At 36.6% G+C, this 26,128-nt stretch overlaps 1 protein-coding gene across 3 annotated transcripts in view; it reads left to right on the forward strand.

The window, feature by feature from the left end:
* Window positions 1–26,128, forward strand: part of PLCB1 (phospholipase C beta 1) — a 622,850-nt gene that overhangs the window by 405,233 nt on the left and 191,489 nt on the right. For all 3 annotated transcript variants that reach the window (XM_054574043.1, XM_054574044.1, XM_054574045.1), the window contains exons 4-7: window positions 2,122–2,259; window positions 19,777–19,856; window positions 21,655–21,708; window positions 22,764–22,839. In XM_054574043.1, the coding sequence (XP_054430018.1) occupies window positions 2,122–2,259; window positions 19,777–19,856; window positions 21,655–21,708; window positions 22,764–22,839 (348 nt within the window). The remainder of the gene's footprint in view (window positions 1–2,121; window positions 2,260–19,776; window positions 19,857–21,654; window positions 21,709–22,763; window positions 22,840–26,128) is intronic.

Below are 26,128 nucleotides of genomic sequence, written 5' to 3' on the forward strand. Positions count from 1 at the left end.
AACAGTTAGTATGATCCAACACCAAAAACAGTAGTAAGGAACTTACTTATGATATACTTTAAAAGAGTTCTGTTTACTTCCAGCGCTACATAATTTTAAAATATTGCGGTTTCTATTGGAAAAAATATTTTGGAAATCTAACTATTCCTGCAGTCACTGCTCAATAGTCTTTTATTAGTTGTTGTAATAATATTAACCATCTCAGATACAGAGAGACTTACATAATGAATCCCCAAATACTGACTTCTCAAAATCAATCAATCATCATCATCATCATCATCAATATTTGATAGCTTGTTTTACTCTCTCAATTCTGGACATGACCTCTAAACGCTTCATTAAAACTTTTTAATTACATAAAAGCCAATAGTGTGTGTATATGTGTGTGTGTGTGCATGTGTGTAATTTGCACAACTCTGTAAAAATGTTTATATGTATATAAACTTTTGGCTTTTATGTAATTAAATATTATGTAATTAAGTAAATATATATACACACATACACACAATCATTAGTGGGAAATTTTTACAGAGATGCCACAAAGTGTTAATCATCTTTATTATAAATTCCAGATGACTGTCCCTAACAATATTGTTAGGGACAGTAAGAATCCCAGAAGCCCTTTCCAGAATTATTTTCTATTCTGGGTACCTCCTCTGGGATCTCTCTACTTGCTTTGGGTTCCTATAGTTCAAGGACAATTCAAGTGAACTCCTGACCCCCACTCCTAGTCCCTGTTTTGAGAAATGGCACTCTTAGTTTCAGGTGGTTTCTGAGAATTCTTTTTCTCTTCCAAATATACAAAAATTTTTTTAAGTACCGACTAAATATATTTTCTCTTCTACCCTTGCCTCAGTGGTATTCAAACACTGTAATGCAATTAGCCATTTCACAGAGCAGCTGGTATCATTCTTTAATTAGCCTTTACAAAAAGTCCAATCTTTCGGAGTGTTCTTTTTTAATCTTTCATTAATCCTAGAATGCTAAAAACGTCCCCTTGTTGCTATTACTGTTTGTTTATTTAATTCGCTTTTTACTGTATTCGTCTCCTTTTCTAGGTCATGCAAATTGATGTTTTCTGTGATAGCATTTGATCTTTCTAGGAGGCCTGATGTACTTGATAAGCTTTCAACTTGTTAGTCAAGTGGAAGCTTCAGTTATATTGGACACAGCTGTGAAATGGGTCTCGGTCTCTTGCGTGCTTGCGCGTGCTCTCTCTCTCTCTCTCTGTCTGTCTCTCTCTCCCTGCATCACTTACCTGAAATTGTTCCCCTTCATGCAGCCAAACCAAGAAAAAGGTTTTATTAACTAAAGAGAGAATTAATGGCACAAAATCAAATAACTCATCTGGAAAGGCTTTGTTTGTTTTATTTCTTTTCTTTTTAAGTTTGCTCTTTCTTTGTAGGAATGCTCTATGTAAAAACCTCAGAAGGACGATCAGACTAACCAGCCTAAGTAATCCAGCCCTGTTGGCCTAGCTTTTAGCTAAATAAATAAGAATTCAAGTTAATTCCTTACTCAAAAGCTGGCTGCAAATTTGCCAAATGATTGATTTGATGCTAATTTTCTGCATAGACCTTTCATTTCTTTCAAGGCCTGTCCTATGAAAGGAAAATAAATCCAGCCAAGCTAACTTAACCCTCTTTTAGGTCTTACTTTGAATTCAGAAGGCTGGGAAATTTCCTTTTCCCAGCAGGACTATATCTCAAGACATCCTCATTTAAGATGTTCCAAAGAGTGCAACTTGCTCTGAAAAGACTGCAGAAGTTTCCTATGTCCAAACGCCAGCACACTCTGTTTCTATGAGTTAGGTTTTTTCAGCAACCACATATAAATGAGGTCATACAGTATCGGTCTTTGCCTGCCTGACTTATTTCACTTTGCTGAAGCCATGAGGGCCATAAGCCTTGAACGAGAAATACTCTCTCCACAACCTTTGGGCAAGTTACTTAACCTCCCTGGGCTATGCTGGGGGTTGAGGGACTTCAACTCATACCATTTTCTAATAAGAATAAAAGGTGATTTTGCTTTGAAGACATTCTGCCTCTAACTTTTTAAATTATGCTACCATGTTGGAACCTCTAGTTATAGCCTGACTTTTTTTTCAACATTTGCTTCCAGGACCCCAAATTACGTGAACTCTTGGATGTGGGGAACATCGGACGTCTGGAGCATCGGATGATAACAGTGGTGTACGGGCCTGACCTTGTTAACATCTCCTATTTGAACCTTGTGGCTTTCCAAGAAGAAGTGGCCAAGGTATGGTGGATAGAAGCTTTGAAACTGCCACTCTGATCTGAATTCTCATGATACTATACTGATGTCTAAAAAGACTTTGAACTTTTGTCATAGTTAACATGCGTTAAAAGTCCATCCAAAATAATTCAGCTGCCAAGGAGAAGTATAATCAAACACTTTCCAGTAATAGCAACTACTTAGAATTATGGAGATTTATTTCATTAGGTAGAGGCATTTGATATAATATATTTGCAAAAGAAAATATAGGTAAAACCACATTCCATTTTACCTAAAAATCTTATCCCGATTTATCCTCTCTCTCACCTCAGGCCACTTCCCACCCCATCGCCCTTCTAACACTTTCTGTGAGGGCAGACATCTTTGGCACCTTTACAACTTACTTCTACCCTGTGCAGCAACTAGCCCATGACCATGCACAGAGTAAGCTGTTCAGTTAATATGAGAAAGAATAAAAAATAAAATTTTAAATAAAGTCCTGGCGGGTGTGGTTCAGTGGATTGAGCGATGGCCTGCAAACCAAAAGGTTGCCAGTTCAATTCCCAGTGCAGGGCACATGCCTGGGTTGCAGGCCAGGTTGCCAGTAGGGAGTGGTGAGATGCAACCACACATTGATGTTTCTCTCTCTCTCTTTCTCCCTCCTTTCCCTTCTCTGAAAATAAATAAATAAATAAAATGGCAGTAGCCAACACAACAATAGCTGTCCAGTGTGAATGAATAAAAAAGTTTTCAAAAAATTTTTCAAAAAAAATTTTAAATACAAATATTTAGTAATAAAGATTATTTACTCATCTATGAACTAGAAAGATAAATTATACAAGGCCTCTCCATTAAGAAGTTGCTAATCTATTAAAATAGTGAGCCTAACCAACAATACAAAGATGCAAGGAAAATAAGACCAGCAACACTGAAAGGAAAAGAAACCAACAGAGACAAGAGGGAAGGAGGGAGGGGGGCGGGGGAAAAGGAAGGGAAGGGGGAAAGTCAAGGAACATATAGCAAGGACTCATGGACAAAACCAAAGGGATAGAGTTGAGGGAGGGTGGCAGGGGAGGGAGGGGGCAAGGGAAAGTGGTGGGGGGAAGGCAGAGACAAATGTAGTTGAAAAAATTAATTAATTTTAAAAAATAGTGAGCTTTTTAGATATATATAGAAATAACTGGAACGCAGGCAAGATATATCACATAAGATGCTGAAAACTTTTGCGAACCTTGGACTCAAGTTTGATGCTTTCTCTAAAAATGTTTGTCATTAAAAGAACACTGAAATGAACATATTGAAAGAAGAGATTTCTTTATCTGTGTTTGTAGGATACTAATGATGATCCTTACCCTTCATGCAATTTCCTGCAAGAGTTAAGAATATGATCTAAGAATACTTTGAAGTCTGTGTATCATCCCTATGCCCTTACAGAGCTTCTCACATCATGGATCACAGCCATGGGGTTAAGTCAGGCCAGAGCGCTGACAGTTTTCTGAGCTGTACCGAATGTGCTGATCTGACCTCTGATTCTTTAGTGATTATGGCAGAGGTTTATTCCAACTTGTACATAACATCAGCTTCAAGTCTTGGAATGGAATGAATAAAATGCCAACCACTTTTAATGCTTTGAGGTTTTTAAAACTATTCTCCAAGACTGTTACAAATCTAATCTATAGGGTCCGTGAGAAGTAAGGCCTGCTTGAGTGTGGTTGGTAGGGTAATAATATGGGTATAATAATAGTTTTAATTTGAACATGTCACCTAAAATGGTGTGCTTGAGTGTGATATTGTTATTTTAAAGAATTACATGCAAATGATTTTGTAACAAAAGATTTTGTAATAAAAAAGAGACATTGTTTGGGCCAGACCCTGTATTTTTTTTCTCTTTAAGAACCAAGTCACCCATTTGCTCTTTATTGTAATTTATTCTTGGGGAGACTTCAGTGAAACAGTCTCTGTGTGACAGCGTTGTACGTGCCTTGTAATAGTTCTTATTCTGGTGTCCTGGTAGTGTTGGGTTGTTTTTACTTCATCTCTCAGTATATAGATAGAAGATGAATGTTGATAAATCCTAAGTATTTGCAAAGTATTCTTAAAATGCCTTTCCCCAAATGCCACCATATTTTATTTTAAAAATCATCAATTTATGGGATTCACTCTCAATTAAAACCATTCAATAAGTGACAGAGAGGTTCCTACTAAGGTGAATACAGAATTTATATTACAAATGAATCTGCATATCGTACATTACATTAAACTTTTATGCAGTTATGTTTAAAATATATTCAATTTCCTCCTCCCTGTTGGTTCCTACCCACTAATTTTATTTAAGGGTTTTTGATTTCTGAGCCCTATAATATTCCCCATCAGGACATTTTTTTTAACAGCTACTTGATATTCCTGGTATAATTAATTAAGGTACAGAATATGTTTTGCCTTCCCTGGCTGTGCTATTCTATACAATATTTTTCCCCCAGTGAAATTGCTCAGCCAGAAGGTTAAGATTTGCAAACACCATTTTATTCTGAAAATGTATTTGCCACCCCTCTAATTCTCAGTATTGTCTCATAACATCACACCTTTAATCTCCAGGGCCAATGTACGATACCTTGTGTGGTGCCTGCAGCAGAGGAGACAGCCTCTCTTATTATGCAGAACACCTGACAGAAACCTGTGCTTTTTTTTTTCTGAAAGTCAAATATCTCCAGAAGAAATCGTTTATAAAGGGATTCTGGCTCGTTCATTCATTCAACACATATTTGTTGTATGCTTTCTCTGTGCCAGCCACCATTCCAGAGGGAGGGGTACACATTTTAGAATACAGAGAGCCAGCATTCTGGATGAAATACACAGATAAACACACAGAAGTAAATGTATCAGAGGCCAGATGGAGATCTGGGAGGGAGAAAAAAGCACGACTGGAAGAAGAGTGAGGGCAGGAAAAGGAAATTACTTCTTCATGGGGTGCTCTCAGAAGGCAAAAAGCTGCAGGGAATTGCTCAACTGCAGCAGTTTCATAGATTTATGAGAGATCTTCTTGGATCAATTAAAATTTTTAATCAGCACCAGGACTTAACGATATTATTCCTAAAGATATTATTTCAGATTTGAATGCTTTCTTTCTTACATAAATCACTTGAAATTGAATTTTTTAATTTATTCTTTAAGATAAGTGACTCCTCTAAAAGATGGACTTGGGGGGGAAAACTGTGTCTTTCAATTTTTCCCTTGGTAGCTCAACTAAAAACATGATCTCTCTTGCAATTAAATAATAGTCATACTTTTTGTTATACAGCATGATATTCCAGCCCCTGTTCCCTTGGGACACCTCCTTTAATGTACCTGGGAACTAAGTGTTTTGGGGATTTTCCCCCCCCCACATCTGCCCTCTGAGTCAGAGAAGAAAAGAGAGTGGTCAGCTCTGATGAATGCTACTTATAGGTTAAGTCAGATAAAGACCAAGAATTAACTACTGGATTTAATGATACAGAGATCATTGCTGGCTTTGATCAGAGCAACTTCAGTGGAGTGCTGAGGTCAAAAGCCTCCTGGAGTGGGCTCTGGAGAATACTGCCCAAGACAAATTAAGAAGCCAAAAGCGATAGCTCTTTTGAGAATATTTTATGAAAGGGAAGAAGAGAAATGAAGAGAGACTAGAAGGGGGAAGTGAGGTTAGGAAATGATTCTTAAGATAAAAGAAAAAATGATAGGCTTGTGTGCTGGTTGGAATGATCTTGCAGAGGGAAAACAACACACTGATGTAGGAGAGCATAAGAATTGTTGGAAAATGCCACTGAATAGGCCAGGGCAGTAGGATCTAGTACAGGGCTCAGTAAACTACATCCTGGGGGCCAAATCTGGCCCACCACTTGTTTTTACATATAAAAACACTCATTTGTTTACATATCATCTGTGGCTACTTTCACAAGACAGAGTTGAGAAGTTATTACATAGACCATATGTTCCACAAAGCCTAAAATGTTAACTAAATGGCCCTTAATTAAAAAAAAAAAAAAAAAGATTGATGACCCTGTCTTAGATCACAAATAGAGAGGCTGGACTCAGGCAGGAGCAAGGGCATTTCATCTATAAGAGGACAAATAGTGGGGTATGTTGGTAGAGATATGTGGTATGTGTGGTGGAGGCAGTTATACAAGTTTTCTGATTGCTTCGATTTTCTCAGTGACAAAGGGAATGGAGTCAGTAAGCAGCAGAGAGTAAGGACAGTTTGAACCCTCAAGACTTTTTTCAGCACCAGTTGGTGTATTTCATTAAAGATCTGACTGGTAAGGCTAATATGGACTACAAGACAGATCCTTCACATCAACCCAGAAAATAATGTCATTTTGAACAAGTTAACATTGAACAGATCAGTACAACTTTTTCCATTGGTCAAGGAGTCTGCAGATAAATTCTCTTCTTCCTGCCCAATTCTAATCTCTCTTTCCAATATTCAGTTTTTCCTTGAGGTGAGGCACAACATAGAAAGAGAGGTCTACTTACGTACGCCACCCCCTGCATGCGTGAAGTCTAAACTGCAGAGTGTAGGTTGGAAACCACATTGCTCGGGACCAAGGGCGGGGGTTCACAGGATTGTCATATGCCAGTGTTTACCTTCAGGTCTAAGGGATCCTGTGTAACGGATGGGAGACTGCTTCATCTAGAGAATGAAATGTGTCTCATAATTAGCAAAGAGGAATACCAATATCAAAGGCAGCAAAGGTAAAGCCTTCTCTGTTTTGGCTTTGAAAAACTAAAGTGATTTTCAGCATGTCTTTCCCCTGGATTCTGGTCCATGGCTAGGTCCCTGGAAGCTCATCCCCTCAACCAACCCACCAGACCCTATCCCTGATCCTTGTTTAATACAATTTGTTACTGAGATGGCCTATCACCCTTAGAGACAGGTTTTGACATTGAGGTTCTAATAGTCAGTCCTAAATAGTCTGACACTCTGACCAGCCTCCTGAATAGAAGTATTGTTGAACCACTGCCCAGCTTGTCAGATTTCACCCCAGATGTTGCTCCAATGTGTTAAAATGTAGTGGATTGAAACAGCAACAACCTGGTAGGTAAAGGCTGAGGTACCTAATGGCAGAGTCATGTAGAGGAGGTTTTATATTCACTTCTCTGCACAAGGATTGACAGATGCCATTGCTTTCAATCCTTAACTGTATACACACTAAATTCACTTAAAGCACTTACAAATTGGAAAAGAAAAATAAAAAAATTCATTTGTCTAGCTTTGTCATGCTTCTAACAGGAACTCGGCCAGATTTTTTTTAAAAACTTTTGATTGAAATATAATATACACAGAAAAGTAAAAATATACAGAAAAGTGATGGATTTTTGAAAAGAGAACACACCCATGCACATAGCACTCCTGTCAAAAACAGAGCATCATCTGCCCTACTGACACACGCTTATTTTGACCTCCAAATTTAGAGATTAGTTTTACCTGTTCTTAAATTTTCTGTAAATGGAATCCTACAATATGTTTTCTTTTTGGTCTGACATCTATTAATCAACAGTATATATATGAGATTCTTCTGTATTTTGCATGTGGTTGCAGTTTCTTTATTCTCTTTGCTAAATAGTATATACAGCACCCCCCAACCTTATCCACAGTTTCCAATCCCTGCAGTCGACCACAGAGTATAAAGCTCTTCCCCTTCTAGCCTTTATGGATACGACACCATAGCGACTGGCACCCACATGCTTACCCTAAACGGAGTCTACAAGCCAGTAAGTTTGTCTTACATACCCAGAGCTCCCTGTCTGCCTTTCACTGCCCTAGTAAAAAATGTGAACTAAAAGTAAAATATCCACAGGCTATTGAGAAAGACTGCAGCACTGAAAGATGCAGAGGCCAAGGTAAACAAAAGTGAAATGATGATAGAAGATCCAGGGATAATTTGAGGAACAAATTATTTTTTTAAAGAAAGTATCTTCAGAGAACATTTTCAATATATTATATCCATGAAATAAGAACAAGATGCTATGAAAAATAGGTAACAAAAATAATAGAATTTTCTCAGAAATAAAAAATAAGATAATGGAATGAAAATCAAAATTCTGCAGAACTGTTATAAGTGAAGAGAATCTCCCAGGATGTAGAACCAAACAACAATGAAGCCAGCAAACAACAAAACCAAAATTAAAGGACAGAAAGATGACAGTAAGAGAGAAAAGATAAGAGATGCACTCATAAGCAATCTAAAGAATGCAGTAGACAATGAAAGAAAACATGAAAATAGGAAAGACATAACACAAGAAGATATGTGAAAGTTAAAGAAAGGACTTAAAATTGAAATAGCAACTATAGGAGTGGAATAGGTTCAGGCAATATAAATAAGAAACTAGAAGATATTAGATAATTTTTTTTAAAAGGCCTGCTTCCCCCAGAAGAAGATTAAGGTAGAAAGAAGGATAAATAAGAAATGTAGTGTCCAAATATAAGCCATGATAAAACATGCAGGAGTTTCAACAACTGGAAGAACAATCAAAAAAGATTGATATTAGCTTGATATTGGAAATGTTCCCCTTGGAAAGCCATGTGGTTCATAGTGTTGGAACTGTGGCAAATAAGATAATCATAGCCCTGAAGAAAATTGTATTTGCATTCTTGTAATCATGTAAATATTTATTATCTTGGTTTTAAAATTGTAGAATCAAATTATATGCTCATATTTAAAGTCAGTTATGGATACTGGTGAAATAAAAGCATTTTAACTTTGACAGTTTCAGCAGTTGTAGATGACACGAGTTGGAGATAAAAGATTGGGAGTGAGCTGTCCTCCCCTCACAAACGGAGAAGCCAAGGGATACCGCCTCTCGATTGGTGGGTCAAGAAATGGTTTCCGTATGTTGCCTGAGGTGTAGAAGTGGCTGGCAGAACACTAGTGATTCAGTCCACCAGGAGGAAGGACAACAGGAGGGGGGATAACAGATTTAAAGCCTCATCAATCACAGATGAGTAGCAATAAATTCTAAAATCAGTCAATCAAAAAAAGCCGCGCAACTATAATCTTCAGAAATATGGAAGTACCGCCAGAAATAGAAATGCTGAAAATAGTTTTCGAGAAGCAGAACTAGTGTAATTGTGCCATAAGCAATCATTGACTTTTGTTATAACCCCTCTGTGACATAGTTTTTTAATTATGTATTTCTCTGATAAATAATATTTATTTTAAATTTCTACCACTTAAGCATTTGCTGTGGCTGTCACTGGTCAAAGCATTTAACATGAATTACCTCACTTAATTCTCACAACAGCTCTGTGAAGTAAGTCCTATTATTAGCTTTAATTTATAAGGCAAATGAATTTCGGACAGGTTAAAAAAACTCGTCAAAAATGATTCTGTTGGGCAGGGGTTACAGTTAGCCTTGCATAACAGAAAATTAAACCAAACAGTGGCTTAGACAAATAAAGAAATTAAGTGTTTTTTTATTTGTTTGCAATTTTTTCTCATGCATCAAGAAGTCTGAAGGTGGGTGGGTGGTTGTGGCATTGATTCAAGGGCTCAAGGATAACAAGGCCAAACCCCTGTGATTCTCGCGGCCCTTCCCTCACAGATCCAGATGCCTCTGCAGCTCCAGTCTTTCCATTTCTGTTCCCAGCAACAAAAAGAAATGAGCACCCACATCAGGAAACCACGTTTTCCTAAAGCTTTGCAGCAGGCTTCTGCTAACATGTAATTTACCAAGTGTCACGTTGCCACCCCAGCTACTGGGGAAGTTGGAAAAGGTAAATTTTTCAGTTGGATAGAGTTCTGGCCTAAATAATGTCAGGTTTCTGTTAGGAGAGGAGAAAATGGATATTAGGTAGCACTTAGCATTGGGTCCCACAGCTAGCAAGTGGCAGAGGAGGGTTCTGAAATCCAATAAAGTACATTTTTAAATAAACTGACAAAAGCATCAGTAATATCGGTGTCAGTAAGGAGCATTAAATTAACTGATATAATATTTTAATTTTAAATTAGAAGACAAACACAAGTTGTTTTTTAAGATTTACTCTTGCATAGCCACCAAAGGCAGTGAAGGTTACCAGACATCAAGTAATTAGGGCCAAGGCAAAGAACAGTGTTCATAGTAGAAGAAGAACTAACTGGATAGATTCACTTACCAAGAGCCAAAGACCCTTCATTTGAATGGGAAAAACCTAGCTTGCAAAAATGTTTAAAATAAACATAGGAGGCATAATTAACATAATTTAAAACCAATGGATTTCCAAATTAGGAAAATCATATTTTAGCAAAATTCCATATATTAAGTTGCAAGTTAATGAAGAAGTACCTATATGTAGTTTACTAATTAATTTTCAAGGAATATAGTTTTATTTTTGTCAAACATTTTATTTAATGAAAAAGCAGCACCACTTAACTCCCAAGAAATTAATTGCTCCTGTTTTTCATTTGACATACTTCTTACTAAAACAATTAGCTGTTATTTTCCTTTTAAAATCTTTTTTTTATCTGATCTCCTCAAATATAATTACTTTTTTATAAAATAAATAGTGGTATCAATTATACTCACAGACCCTGTTTACATACACTTACTTTCTTTAATACACAGCACCCTGGCAGATTCAACCAAAGTAACAATTAGCGTTGATAGTGCGAGGCTCAGAAGACATCACTGAAAGTGTTTTCACAAAAAAGTGACATGAGGCTTTTGGAAAGAACCATTTCAAGAATATAGCGGATTGACATGAAAGCCATAGAAATGGACCTTCGGAGTTTCATACATGGGCATGCAATCAGCATTTTCTCGGTTGTTCAAATGAGAAGTGACTCGGCAAACTAGCTGGAGGGAGCAGAGGGTGTCTCCTCAGCTGGTGCTCAGAATGCACCTGGATTTGCAATGATGTAGCTAATAACCTCTCATTTTGAGAACTCCGCTAAAGCAAAACATCTTTGTCTTTTCTTCCACTCTGTGCCATGGATGTTGCTCTCTTAGGGGTTTTATTTTTTTCCTTTTGAAGAATCCTTTTAACATTCATTTTAACTTGATTTCACCACATTAAACTTTTCCCATTGGTCAGGGGAATATCAAGAGGCGTTGGAAGAAAACCAAGGATATACTAGACCTAACACCTCTCAAAATTAGCTCAAAATGTGGAACCTTGCACATTGTAAGATCCACATTTTCTATACTGTACTTGCAGGCATATGGACACTTCCTAAGACCATCGGGGCACTGTTCAGCACAGCGGAGCTCCACTTATCTGGGGAAAGATAGTCAAGCAACAGTTCCTCACAATACAGTCCAAACCATGAAACAAAGCATGAAGTGTGTCTGTGCAGCTGACATAACTACCCTAAACCCTAATACTTTATTAATTGGAGAGCCCCCCTTGGCCTCCTGTCGCACACAGTACAGCAACAGTTTTCATAACCTACTCCACTGTAGTTCAATTTAAAATAGGAAATGTGTAAAGCCATTATCATAAGTCCTGTAGCCAAGAATGGTGATTGAATTCTCATAACAATAGAGAATACATTAAAATAAATTCAAAGGCATAAGCTATAAAACATGAATGTAGTTCTCTTTCATTTACATGTATTCATTTGTGCAGTCATTACAAGTCAACAAGTATGGATTTATTGCCTATTTTATAAAATGAATGGGACCCAGAACCATGACAGTTTATACTTCTTTCATCTGCTTTTCCACACTACTGTTATGAATGCACATAAGTAGTTTTTCTATACTCTTCTACCCTTCTGCTCCCTGCTTCTCCCCAGTTCCAATGGTTTGGTTTTCATGGACACTATTAGGTTATTGCCTTGTTTGTTCTGGAAGGATACCAATTAGAGATCTTTCCTAGTGTATTTCATTCTGTAAGAGAGAAATCACTCTCTCTGGTGGTGGGAGGTGCCATATGTGACATCTCATGGTAAAGTTGGTGGCCATGGAGAAGACACTGGTTGTTAGGGGGAAAAATGTCCTTAGGAAGAGAGCAGTGAAAAAGCAATGAAGAAATTCCCCCAGATTCCTGATGATTTTGTGTTATAAATATATTCTTTTGTTACAGTTTGTCCAGTTTTCCTTCAGTTTCAGGAAATAACCCAGTGTCCTTGATAAATTCTCCTATTTCCTTGGCTAGTCTGAATTGTGGTTCTGTCGACTGTAGCCTAAAGACATTCAAGTCACACAGTCTGAATATAATTATGCACCCTTACTTGATATTACATTATTTGAATAGTATGATTGTCTAGTGTCCCGATGATAATATTGGGTCTAATATGCTTCCTGGTTTTTGTTTTGTTTTGGTAATTATATTATATTTGACAGCCATTTCTCCTTAAGTATGAGATAAAGATAAAAACATTTTGGCTTTAAAATAGAAGACCTTCATTGCCACCTAATACAGAAAACTGTACCAGCAATCATATTAAAATCCTAAGTGCTTCATATAGTCTCATAAATGCAGTGACTTGTTAGACAGTCGTTTCAGATTTTAATGAAAATCTTTACAGCTCATATTGCACCTTGCACCATGAAAAAATACTTTACTGTGCCATGAAAACGAATTCTCGGCAAGACCAATTCTGATGCATGTCAGTAGGTGAGAGAATGTGCTCAGCCAGGCATTGCAACTCTGAATGGGCCATGCAGTGTTCTTATCCAAATTCCAAACTGCTACCCACTTAGGACCAGAGGTAATGGGAGTGGCACCATTATTGGAGGCAGCAGTGGAGATTTGCCAATAATAAAATATAAATAGAAAACTATTAAAATTGCTAAGACCTGCATATGTCTTACAAATATTAAAATAGCTTGTTTTACATCCTTATTTATTCTGGGAGCCTGCTAAAAATTAAATACAGTAAATTGAGGCTTCCTGATAAGGCATTTTGGAAATAATCTGCTTTTAGATTATCATTTGTCACTCTTTTTACTTCATTTGGGTAACTACTACCTCGTAATTATTTATGTAATTATATAGTATAATTATTTACACACATATCTATAGAGAGAGACAGACAGAAGGAGTTTATATTCCTTTGGGAATGTTTTTTTTTCCCCAAAGAATCCTCTGAATGAATACATGTTTTTGAGAGCAGAGGTTACACTCTGCCTTTTCTCTATAACTTCAGATGCTTGGTTTCGGTCAAACCATGATCTGGGCTCCTCAGTGCCAGGACACCATGGATGCCATTGACAACAGGCAGCCATTGAGTACATGCAGCACTCTCCTATCAGTAAGACTGAAACTGACCACTGGCCTGTGTTTGAGCTCTAATCTCAAAGAAACAAAAAAAACTCTCCCCTTTTTAAAGACAATAGTACAAATATCGTAAAATAAAAATGGGGCAAGAAAGTCAACAGAAAATTTGCAGAAAAGAAAGTGGAACAGCCCCAACACATATGAAAAGATGCTCAACTATGCTGGTAAACTACGGATGCCAATTGAGACCTGTCCAAGGGCCACATTCTATCCATCAGGTTTGCAAAATTTTCTGAAAGTCTGGTAAAAGCAAGTTTTTGAGAACATGGGAAAATAAAAGCTCACTGCCGATAGGAAAACAGTGTACTTGCCACTTTGGTGAGCAAGTAGCCGCATCTGGTACTAGGAAGATGCATGGAGTTGAAGAGTTCATCAGGATATTCATCCTAGTGAATCTCTTAGAAGTGGCCTAAGGCAACAGTAAGTATGATTGTGCAAACAAACAATTTTGAGTAAAAAACAATGAATGTTCATAAAAAAAAATATGGATTAATAAATTGTACATTCCTGCAGTGGAATAATATAGTAGTTAAAATTAATTAAATATGTCCACATGTAGAAGTAAAGACACGGTTTAAAGACAGCGTGTTGGTTGCAGATATCCCTTAGCCAAAGTATGATATAATTTAGGTAGTATTTTAAACATACAGGGTCCCATATGAGGGAGTGGAAAACTTTTTCTGTAAAAGGCCTGATAGTAAATATTCTGCGCTTTTGGATATTCTTGGTAACTGCTCGTTTGTATTCAGTTCTGCCGCTGTAGCATGAAAGCAGCCAGAGACCATACATAAATGACGAGTGGGGCTGTGTGTCAATAAAACTTCATTTTCAAAAACAGGCAGCAGGCTGGACTTAGCCCTCAGGCCTTAGCTGAACCTTGACCTATACCCTTCTCCTCATAATTCTATATGAAAAGAGATGGTATTGATATTTACCTTCCAAAAAAGAGGTTGCTTCTGGGGAGTGGAATCGGGGAGAAGCACAGCATGGAATTATTCTGCATTTGGAATGTCTCAAGTACATATATTTTTTTAAAGTATTAAAACAAATATGACAAAACATTGACATTTGTTAAATTAAGATCTATGTTAGTTATGCTGTTCTCTGTATTTTTATGTGTACCAAATATATGTAAGGTGGAAAAAAGGAAAGATAAAGTCAATACATTAAAATATTAAAGATAACGTGGACCAGTACAATGGGAAACAGAAGTATCTGAAAGAATGATGTTTCTCCCAGAAGACCCTGTCTTTATCAGTATACCCTGGCAGTCATAAGTTAGGACAAAAAGTTAAGAGGTATGAATTGCCAGTGGAGAAACCGGTGTTCTCAGAACTAAGAATTCAGTTGAACTGCTGCATGATGAGTGGTTGGATCTAGAGGAAGTGTGAATCATGTTACGATTGCATCTGACTTTACAAGCAAGTTGGAGTTGAATTTGTGACCTGTCTCTATCAAAGTTCAAGACTTTAGACCTGCATTTTGTGACTGACCTCCCTGCTCCCTCCATCGTATCATCTCTTCTGATATTTCCCCTTTACTGTTTGTAAAATGGGGTGGTAATAATACATCTCGTAGAGTTGTTGTAAGGATTAAATGAGTTACTTGTTTGAAAAATGCTTAGAACAGTGCCTAGCCTATAGGAAGTGCTTAATCAGTGCTTTATACAGAAAACAATTAGATGGATTTACTTATCTTTTTATCTTGCTGAATTATCTGTATCAGCAACCCTAAAATTCTTTATGACAAAATGGCTGAAAGCACAGTATCTAAGAGTATAAGTATTGGGGCCCAAGAAACAAGTGATCTAATTCCAAACTATGCCTTTTATTAGTTCTGAAGACATAAGTTTTATAAGTGCTATGAAACTGAATTTTTATTTGTAAAATGAGGCTGAAAGCAGTACCTACCTCCTAGAGAATTGTTGTAAGAATTATAATATTGAATGCAATGAACTGAGCTCAGTGCACAGTAAACAATCAAACAATGCCTGTGAGAGTAATTGAGAGTTGTGAAATAATTGTTGGTAGTATTAAACAAACACATAAATCCTGGGCTAAGTAAGACGGAATTTAAATAGCATTTGAAATAAACTTTGTGTCATGGTAGGACAACTTGGTCTCCCTAATGGTGAAGAGACTGACATCTCATTAACTGCACCAGAACCTGGGGGAAGGAAATTGCAGAAACAATCTCGCAGATGTAATATTCAAACATGCACATTTAAACTCCAGATGAACCTCCACGGAAGTTAAGTCTTTAGATCCATTTTCTCTAGTTCAGGTCTCTGTTATTCCTTTTATGAGAAGAGATTGATCACAAGGCAGAAAATGTCACTTAAGGAGCTTCCGGGTTTAAATAGCAGGGGCTGAACCAAGCTTAGCAGCAATCATCAGAACTCAGTCTCTAAAAGTAGAAAACAAATCCTCCAGATTAAATAAGAAGCTGTCTTTCTAAAGCCAGACCAACTAGGGCCCAGTGCCAGATTGACAGCGCTGCCAGGGTCGGATCTGCCTACCCGGCAGGAAAGCATGTCCTAATTTCATGATGAACAGAGGCTCCTTTAAGGTGCACTGGCCTCATCTCCTTAGCCATGTTGTTCTTAATACAGCCTTATGGGCTTTTGGTTTTTCTAAAACTAATAACTAGAGTAATTTCTTTATTTGCTTGGAAACTGGGTGGACAAAGATTAGAATAATGCTTCTTTGAAACAACTTGTTATTCACAATGTTGTTGCTGGCCCAGCAGTATGCTCGTACTTTAATATGCATAAAGATATAAGTGTTTCATAAAAAAAAAAAAAAATGCAGATTCTTCTGAGTCAGAATATCTGGTGTGGAGCCTTAAATCCTACATTTCGGACAAACTTTGGGTCAATGCTGCAAGTCAACTCTAGAATTTTGCTCCTCTGTGGTATGGTTCAGCATAGGCCTCACTGAGGAGCTTATAGGAAATACAGATTCTCTGTCCCCTCCGTAGATGTTCTGTGTCAGCACCCACATTTCAACAAGACCCCCAGTGATTTGTATGCACATGAAACTTTGAGAAGCACTGATCTAGAATATAGGTATGTGAATCAATATCCCCAAGCCTTTGGTTGAACATCTCTTGTTTACATAATGTAGCTACTACTGGTACCCGAAACTCTTGAACTATGTTATCTTGTTGTAGCAGGTTCTAGCAATGCTCTGCCCATATCCCCTCTTATTCCTTCGCCATTCTCAAACACATCACTTTGGTGGACTTTTACTCCCAACAACTAGCACCCATGTCTGTGTTGGCAGCTTCCTCTGGATGCTGGGACCCTTTTTGCCTACTATCAAGGAAAGTAGGAAGCTCCTGGGAGTTTCCACCCTCTCCTGTAGCCTTCATCAAGATTAACAGGCACAGGGATGCCATACTCCAGATCCCGTACCCCTGATCAGAAAACCCAACTTTGAGGTGTGGTCCACACAGGAAAGACTTAAGCAAAACTTAACATTTGTCTGAGTTTACTTGGTATCCCAGCCTCTGCCTTCTTCCCATTCCAGCCCTGTTCACTTTCCTATAATGTTTCAGGGAGCACTTCGCAATACACCCAATACTTATAAATTCTTGTCTCAGGATCTGCTATTAGGGAATCCAAAGTAAGACACGTTGTTTTAGCTCAATGTGAAATAGCCAGAGACTAGCACCAAACCAAAAGCTGGATTATTTCTAAAGTTCTCAGCCTTGGTTCCATAACTCTTTGGTTAGAGCATCGTCCCAATATGCCAAGGTTGTGGGTTTGATTCCCAGTTAGGACACATATGAGAATCAACCAAAGAATGCATAAATAAGTGAGATAACAACAAATTGGAAGGAAGGAAGGAAGGAAGGAAGGAAGGAAGGAAGGAAGGAAGGAAGGAAGGAAGGGAGGAAAGAAGGAAAGAAGGAAGGAGAGAGAAAGAAAGAGAAGAAATAAAGAAAAGGAAAGAAAAAAAAGGAAAGGAAAGAAAGAAAGATAAAAGAAAAGGAAAAAAAAAGAGAAAAGAACCCTTGGTTACTGCTTTTTTTCCTGAATCTTTGGCTCAGCCTGGATTAAATCTCTTGCATATCTCAAAAGGTTTCCAGAGGCCAATGGATTCTAAGAATTCCATACTTGAAAATTTAGATGGTCACATTCTGAGAATGTGATGAAAATAAATTATGCTTTACTTTCTCAATGAGCTAACTGCAGCTGTGCAGTGAAGTGAGGATGATGCTCTCCTACTGCTGTCTTCTTAAAGGGTCCATGGGAAGGGCAAAATGCACACCTTATTTCACAGACTTAGCACATAAAAAGAATGTAAGTATATCAGTAATTTTTATGTTGATTACATGATTAATAATAATTTTTTATATATTGGATCAGATAAAATATATTATTGAAATCAGTTTCCCTTGTGTCTTTTTACCTTTTTAAATGTGGCTATTAGAAAATTAAATATAGTTCACATTATAGGGGTGGGTTGTATGGAAAATACAATAATTAATAAATAAATAATATAAGAATAAACTCTCTGTTTTATGTACTTGCTACTATAAACCTACTTTTTCCCTACCCTGTATTTCTATTGGATTGGATATAATAGCAAGCCTTTATTTTCAGCCAAAAGTTCAGAACCAGTTAAATCTCCCCAACTCTTTATAATCCCTTCACTGTACCTGTTTCTGGTGTGGAATTGGGCCCCAATAAGTGTACAAAATTGTACATTGCCCTCAATTATAAATACTTTTACCAATGCATAAAGTTGCCCTGGACTGGAAATGTCTAAAGCTTGATCCTTAGCTCAGAAAATATTAAACAAGAATCATATTTTTAAAATCAGTGTCAATAACTATTACTCTTATTTTAAGATTTGATTTGAAGAATTTTTATTTTAAAGCCGTTAAAAAGTTATTTTTCTGATTATCTGCATATACATCAAGTTTGGCGGTCGGTTATTTGGCTTCACTTGCATTATTCGGCACTGTCTTTCCCAGGTCCTCCACCAACAGGATACAGAGTCCAAAGTCTCACCTAGACTACTACAGCTTCCTAATTGGGTTCCCCCTGTTTGGCTTTGCAGCCTCAAATCCATCTTCGACATGACTGCTATATAATCTCCCTATCACACAGCCTAGGCCATAGTACCCTCAACTGACACGCTAAAAAGTAAAAGCCTTTCAGTGATAGTGTGTTCTTTTCCTAAATTATCTTCAGATACGTGAATACTCATTAAATGCTGTTTATACTCTGGTCTCAATTTTACTTTTTTTGTTGTTGTTGCAGCTCCTCATTCTTTTTCAATTTATATTGGGCTATTTCCCATACCCCCTAAGTCCTGCTGTGTGTGCTAACTTTTGTTTTTATCCCCCAATTCTCTCTGCTTATGATGCCCTGTTCTCTTTCCCATTACTCTAAGCCCCTATTCCTCAAGTCCTGCCTCAAATGTTACTGTATTTTTTGATGGCATATTATCATTGCCTTAAGTCATGAGGCAGAAAACAAAAGACCAAGAAACAACAGTTGAAATAGCAAAATTAGGTGGAGAAAAGGTTGAACTAAAAAACGCCATTTCATTGAGGAGAAAGCTAAGTCAGTCATAACATTTGATAATTAGATTACTTAGCTCTTATGTCGTCCTTTAGAGAATTTTCTTTGTTGGACTAGAATGTTAATTGTGTGTTCAAAATTATCATCCAGAATCGCACTTCACCTTTATTTGTAGATTAGTTCTTTTCCATTTTCTTGAAAACCAAGTGAGATCCCTGGTGAATGGTGTGAGGTAGGGATTAAGATAAGGAAGAAGTGAAGGATTGACAGAGTTAGGGGAGGGAGCGTACTGCATACTGTACGACATCAGGACTGCAACTGGTGTAGAGAACTTCTAGAACTGTAATTAACATGTAAAGATCCCTGGTATAGCCGCTTTGGCTTGCGCAGTAAAGTGGGACACTTACATTTACAGGTGTGTTGAAATACAGTTGATTGTATTTTAAACTCTTCTATAACTCTTTATGTATTTATAATACAAGAGAACTATAATAAAGTGTTCAGTTATGGAAAGGCAATATGTCAGTTTTCTATCAGTGGGGATTGTTAAAAAGTAGAAAAATATTGTTTATGTGTAAAGAACATTTTCTTAGGAAAGGAAACTACTCGGGGATTTGAATTTAATTATGTCATTTTTACAAAAAAAAAAGAAAAAGAAAAAACCCTTAGGCATACAAATTGAACTAATTTGTCTTCCTGGTAGCCTAGTTAAACATGTGCCTAATGACTGTACAGTATTTAAGCTAATACAAGTATGATTTACATTTTCCAGGAATGGACAAATGAGGTTTTCAGTTTGGCAACAAACCTGCTGGCCCAAAACATGTCCAGGGATGCATTTCTGGAAAAAGCGTAAGTAGCTCTAATTTTATTGCTAAGGGTGTTGCTTCTTTTGAGTCAGTTTCCTCTTTCCTTTTTGAGGCTTTTGTTTAGGCTGCACTGGCTTCACACACTGAAAAACATAAAAAATTTCCCTTTGGGATTTGTTAGAAAACTGATTTCTCCAGGGTTTGAAATTAGAAGACTTCCAAGAAAGATCACTCTTTTCTTTGCATTGCACATCCAGGTTACCCTGAGCTCCCCTGAATGTGTCAATGCCTTTGACACACAATGAGGAGGCACCTCCAAATCCTGGCATCTGTGCTCAGATCCAAAAAATTATTAATTTCAGATAGTCCTCTGATTATACATCTGCCTGTGTCATATCAATTATTAATCTGAGTAAGAGAATGAACAACACATGGTATTCATTTCTCCAGATTCTTAGATCTCTAATAGAGGCTACAATAACTTAAATCAAATCAATACCTTGATGTTCTGATTCCTGGCCTTGTAGGCAGTCACAAGTCACAGCAAGTGTCAGTGAAAAAAGAGAAAGAGAAAAGAAAGAGCAGAACAAAAAGGAGAAGGAAAGAAAAGCAAATAATTACTCAATCACTCTGGAATTATAAGTCTTTCTAAAAATTATTTGATGAGGAAAACAATGATTTGTACCCAATGAGCAGCAATGAGTTGGTGTGTTCACTTTGTACGCTGTGGATGTCCCAGAGGTTTGGAGCCTTGAAATCAAAATCAAAGTGGAAATATTTCTATGTGGTCCTCTATTTTTTAAAATTTTTTTTCTTTCTTCCCTCGTCTTCTATAGGCCACACCCTTTATTTCAGACCTAAGACTTCAGCCCACATTTCTCCCTTACTCTTCCATGAATTCCTTTTAGTTTGAGTCAGTACTTCACAGGTCTTCACTGAAATGCTTTCTCATCATGTCATGTCATCTCCTTAGTTGTCACCTTGAGTTTGACCTTTCGTACATGCCTCCTCTTCTACCCCTTTCTTTCTACCTTTTCTTTTCCATATTTGATCTTACCATCCTTATCTAATAGACATTTCTTGAACATTAGTTGTGCCAGGCAATGTTAGTGGAAGACAACTCAGAGATAAGTGTTTTATTTGAAACATAGCATGTTACAGCTGGTAAAACATCTATTTCGCTAATGATTTATTACCTATTGGAAATGTCTATTCCGGATGGGTGTCTCCCTATGAATAGCTGCCACAGACATCACAGAACATGTCTTTCAGTGAACATGTTAGGAGGACTTCTGTTCTATGTACAACTAGATATGAGACTGCTATGTTATAGCACATACAGTCTCTTAAAGTGGTGGCCCCAATTTACCCACCCATCAGTAGAGACTGAAAATTCTGCTGCTTCTTCTCTCTATCTACATGTTTAGAAGCAGTGGAAAAGACAGATACAGTTATATTCATACAATGGAATATTATTGTGAGTGTGTAAGCTATAACTATAAGCAAAAAGAAAAATGGATGGATCCTAAAAACATAATATTGAGGAAAAAAACAGATATAAATGAATGCGATTCCATTTAAATACAGTGCAAAAATAATCTATATTGTTTAAAGTCAGAATCATGATTCCGTTTGTGGAATAGATTCTAGAAGGGGATGAGAGAGGGGCTTCTGGGTGGCTACTAAGTGTGATCATGTTCTATTTCTTGATCTGAGTGCAACCGTAGAGACTTGGACATTTTGTAAAAATTCAGCAAACTGTACATATGCATGAGCCCTTTTCCAATGTATTTTATTACCTTTTTAAAAATTAAACTCTTGTTTTTCTGCTTCTCCCACAGCTATACTAAACTTAAGCTGCAAGTCACTCCAGAAGGGCGCATTCCTCTCAAAAAGTAAGCTGAATGAATGAGCATTTCCCATTATTCGTTTTCTTCTTCTCCTCAGAGATTGATTTGAATCCATGCCATGACTCTTGTCTCTCCACTGGCCCAAGTGGGAGCATAGAAATGCGTCGTCACCCCATCCTCCCTCACACTCCGTGTTCACATCAGTGCAGCTGGTTTGCTTAGAGAGATTTTTCCGGGTTTCCCCTCTCTGCAGCGTTATTTTCAAGAAACACCAAAGCAAGAAGGAGGTGGAGGGAGTTGAGGGAACCTTGCTGATAACCCAGAAGATCATCTGAGATTAAGAACTATCCTAGGAATGGAAATTGGGTAACCACGGTGTCTCTTTATATCAAGATGGCACTAACTTGAAAGTGGGGGTTGCAAACTCAAATGCAAACTGAAGCCAGGCAGGGAAAACAAAAGATGACACAGGCCAGGAACAGGAGAAAAAGGAGACAATGACAATGCAACTCCACCATATTTCCTGTGGGACTAGTAGGTTCCGGACACTAGATTTTCTGGTGTTTCAATAGAATTGGTAAATCTAAATTTTTATATTAAATGGCCCAGTATTTAAGTTATATTTTTAAAAGCTAAATTACTGACCAAAGAAAGCACATCTTTAGATTATATTCAGCAAAACAACTTTAACCTTTGACTTACTAGCTACCACTGGACTCCTGTTAATGTAAAAGTTAAATAACCAATTATTATTAATAACATTAACTACGTACACATTTAGAGCAGTGAGTAGCAGCAAGGGGCATAATTGGCAAGGACATTTATTTTAGTGCTTAATGTTAGAGACTATTTAGTGTAATGTCTTCTTAATTGAGTCATCTCCATATTGACTTTATATGTATATATTAGACACTTTGATTATAGAAAGCACATGCATTAGTCTTTCAGAACGCATGTGCAAATGCACAGAGCAATGAGGAGCTTTTAATGCCTTAAAGCTGAATGACAAAGAGGTTTGATTCAATGGAATGTTTTTGGTTGACATCACCTACAAGTGCTGTTTTCAAACGCCTCTCACATGTTGTGCTTTCACTTTGCAGCATATACCGCATGTTTTCAGCAGACCGGAAGCGAGTTGAGACTGCTTTAGAGGCCTGTAGTCTTCCATCTTCCCGGGTAAGCATGTTGCCTTTCTAAAATTAGCACTACTAAATAGCCTTGAGTAATCATACTGAAATATAGCTTGCTCCAATGCTACCCAGACATGATTTTTAATTAAGAAAAACATAGGACATATTTGTTAATATTTATAATATGTGGGGTCACTGTAATTATATTTTCTTTCACTCTCCTTATCCCAATATTATAATCTATAAAGAGTCTTGTCTAATATAAAAATATATTGGCCAAAAAATATTAACATTATCAAGAGCTTAAACTACTTGATAATAAGTCCTTTCTTGGTGTCCATTGAGATATTAGCTAATCATTACGGATTATGATTAGGAAGATATCTGAAATATCAGTATCATCTTATGTCATCCTTTTTAAATTTCTAGTTTTAAAAGTTAGAAGCTAATAAACAATTAGTATAGCAGTACATGTTTATAAAGAAATATATTTACATGCTCTGCACAGTTGTACTCAAAATGTTTTTGCTGAAAGAGAAGCAGAATCAAAACAATTTGGAGACTACCTACTTTGCTCATATGGTGGAAAAGTAGAGAAGAGGACAAGCATGTGATATGCTTTTTTTATGCCCAGTGTATTCAAGGCACTCTATATATGTTAACCACCTGAACTAAAGTATTTTGCCTCCATTTCAATACATTTCTACATTCCTGGCTCTAAAATGATTTATCATTGCTTCTGGAAGAAATGAATCGATTGCATAATGCCTTTTTCTCATGCTGTACGCAGAACTCTCCTATTACAAATTATTTTTACCCAGGTGTCTAAGCAACAAGTAAGCACTTTCCCAAGTGTAACACACTGTAGGGAGAACCTTTGAGCCTCTTGAAACTCACTGGCAATGTTCAATTGCAATGAAGGAATTTGAGGAGCCATTCTTAAACTTATGATTAAATTATGGGCAAGTGTGAATGGCATTATTAGATTCACCACTCAGTTCTTGTTGTGAATGCTTTTCAAAAAAATTGTTTAATAACGACTTCAGTGGGTAACAGAAAATAAGAAGAAACATGAGTGCCTTTCCACCCTCAGTTTCCTGCTATAAAAGGATGACGACGCTGTAAACCCTGGGGCAGAGCTGTGGGAAAGCTCCCAAAACATTTGAACCTTCACTTTAACAAGCAAAATAGAAAGATCGAACTTGCTTATTATTTGCCCTTTCATTAGATGCTTTGGAGTAGGAAAGATGTAACTGTTAAGGTCCTGTCATTAACTCAGCAAATGTTTTCTTGAACTCTAACTGTGTGCCCTCAAGCACTGAGAATGTGGTAGTGAACAAAATGAAGACCCAGGATTCAAGGACCATAGAGTCTGGGGGTACTTGTCAAACACTTTGGCTCACATCTGTAATTTGGGGGGAGTTCTTTGAGCAAAAGGAATGCCATTGAGAATAAGGGAAGCTCACTCCAGAAAAAGAAAACAGAAAAAGAAAAAGAAAGTGTGTGCAAAGCCCTGAGGCTGGAAAGAATTAACCAGTTTGAGTAACTGAAAAAAGACCACTGCATTTGATACAGAAAGAAAGTGTGGGAGATTAATTTAAAAAGATGAACAAAGAATTTTTTTCCTCCATAATTACTCCTGATTTTACTTTCACTGAATAACACTTGTGAAATATAATGATCACAAATTTTAAATTATTATTAAAAAATCTAGTGAGGGAAAGAAGGAATAAAAAATAAAACTGAATAGAAAGTCACACCTGTCAATCAATTCTCTGTAAATTGCAATTTTCTAAACAATTGGATTCTGAAAATTCAGTCAATAAATATAAATTGAGTTTTTACAATCCACTATGTCTATTTTAGGTTTCAGACCAATGTCACCTGGAGACAATTTAAAAGGAAAATGAGATTCAAATAACAGGAGTCATGTTTAAATTGAAAAAATATTTATCTTTAATAACGTAAATGTTATGACAATTTTCTGAAAACAAATTGGAGATTTTTAAAAACTGTAATAAAACTCCATCATAAAGTTTTGAAAGATGATTATTCATAGTAACGTATGCTTTACTTGGAGGAGTTGTAGAAATAAAATGCTTTAAAAAATCTTAAAAGCAAAGGCAGTTTCAGAGCTGGGAAATAAATACTTGTACAAACTTTTATATTTTAAATCCTTATTGTAATTTCATATCTACAGAACAGTGGCTCTAGAAAGTATCCACTAATTAGCAAAAAGATTCTGGATATGCTGACAAGAAACATTTTGAATACTACACAGAAGAAAGGGTTATATAAATGGTAGATAGTACTGTATATCAGGAGCCTCATTTCATAGCCGACGGTCATTCAAACTAGATTTAATTGTGTTCTGTAAATAGATACTTTACCAGAAACACAGTGGATATCCTGTTGAGATTTTTTAAACATTTTCTTTGTTCACATTGTTAGGGATAATTAATGCACTTGAACTTGCATCCCGGCCAGCATGATCCATTGGAATAACACATTCCTTTAGAAGGTGCTCCTTTAGAGATTACAGTTCCTTGTCCAAGTTAACTTGTTAAAAAGTAGTACTATATCTGAAAAGAGAGACAAAGCAATTACTGTCCTTCTTTTAATAATTGAAACACATTTTCCAGTGAAACCATTGAAGACCTTTGCATATTCAGAAAATCTCTTTATCCACAAAATTTCAGAGTACTGAAAATAGTTTACTTGCACCAATTACCTTTGATTTAAGGCTTACTAACTTGAAAAGAGATCAGTCACATTTGGAATTGTGTTGTAGTCTTGGCACAGCATTGACATATATGTCTGCATTTTAATGAGGAAGATAAGGAATAAATCTATGTGTTTCTTTTAAATAACAGTTTACTAGAGTTATGAAAATATATTGTAGTCTTGGCAAAACACTGGCACATGTATTTGCATTTTAATGAAGAGGTAAGGAATAAATCCATGTGTTTGTAAGTTTACTGTAGTTATAAACATATATGCAATACCGATGGAATTAGTACTTCTTGAATTAACAGAATACTTTAAATTTTACTAAGGAATACCACAAATAAAACCAATAAAAGAATTCCTCACTAAATAACTATAAGATCTGCCTTTCTCCTATGTCTTATATCCCAAATATAAATCAGACATATAATCATTTCTGTAGCTGTGATTCTTAAAATCACTCATATCAAAATTCCATTTTAAAACCACATTAAGAGGTTTATTATGAATAGTTTACTTGCAATTATTTATGTACTCTATAGCTAACTCAACTTTTAACTTATAGCTTTAGATCAAAAATTTTCTGAGTAAATTGAAATCCTGCATTT

The sequence above is a fragment of the Pteronotus mesoamericanus genome, unplaced genomic scaffold, assembly GCF_021234165.1.
Source record: "Pteronotus mesoamericanus isolate MK-2021 breed Mesoamerican mustached bat unplaced genomic scaffold, CSHL_Meso_final contig_25, whole genome shotgun sequence".
In the NCBI taxonomy this organism is placed as follows: Eukaryota; Metazoa; Chordata; class Mammalia; order Chiroptera; family Mormoopidae; genus Pteronotus; species Pteronotus mesoamericanus.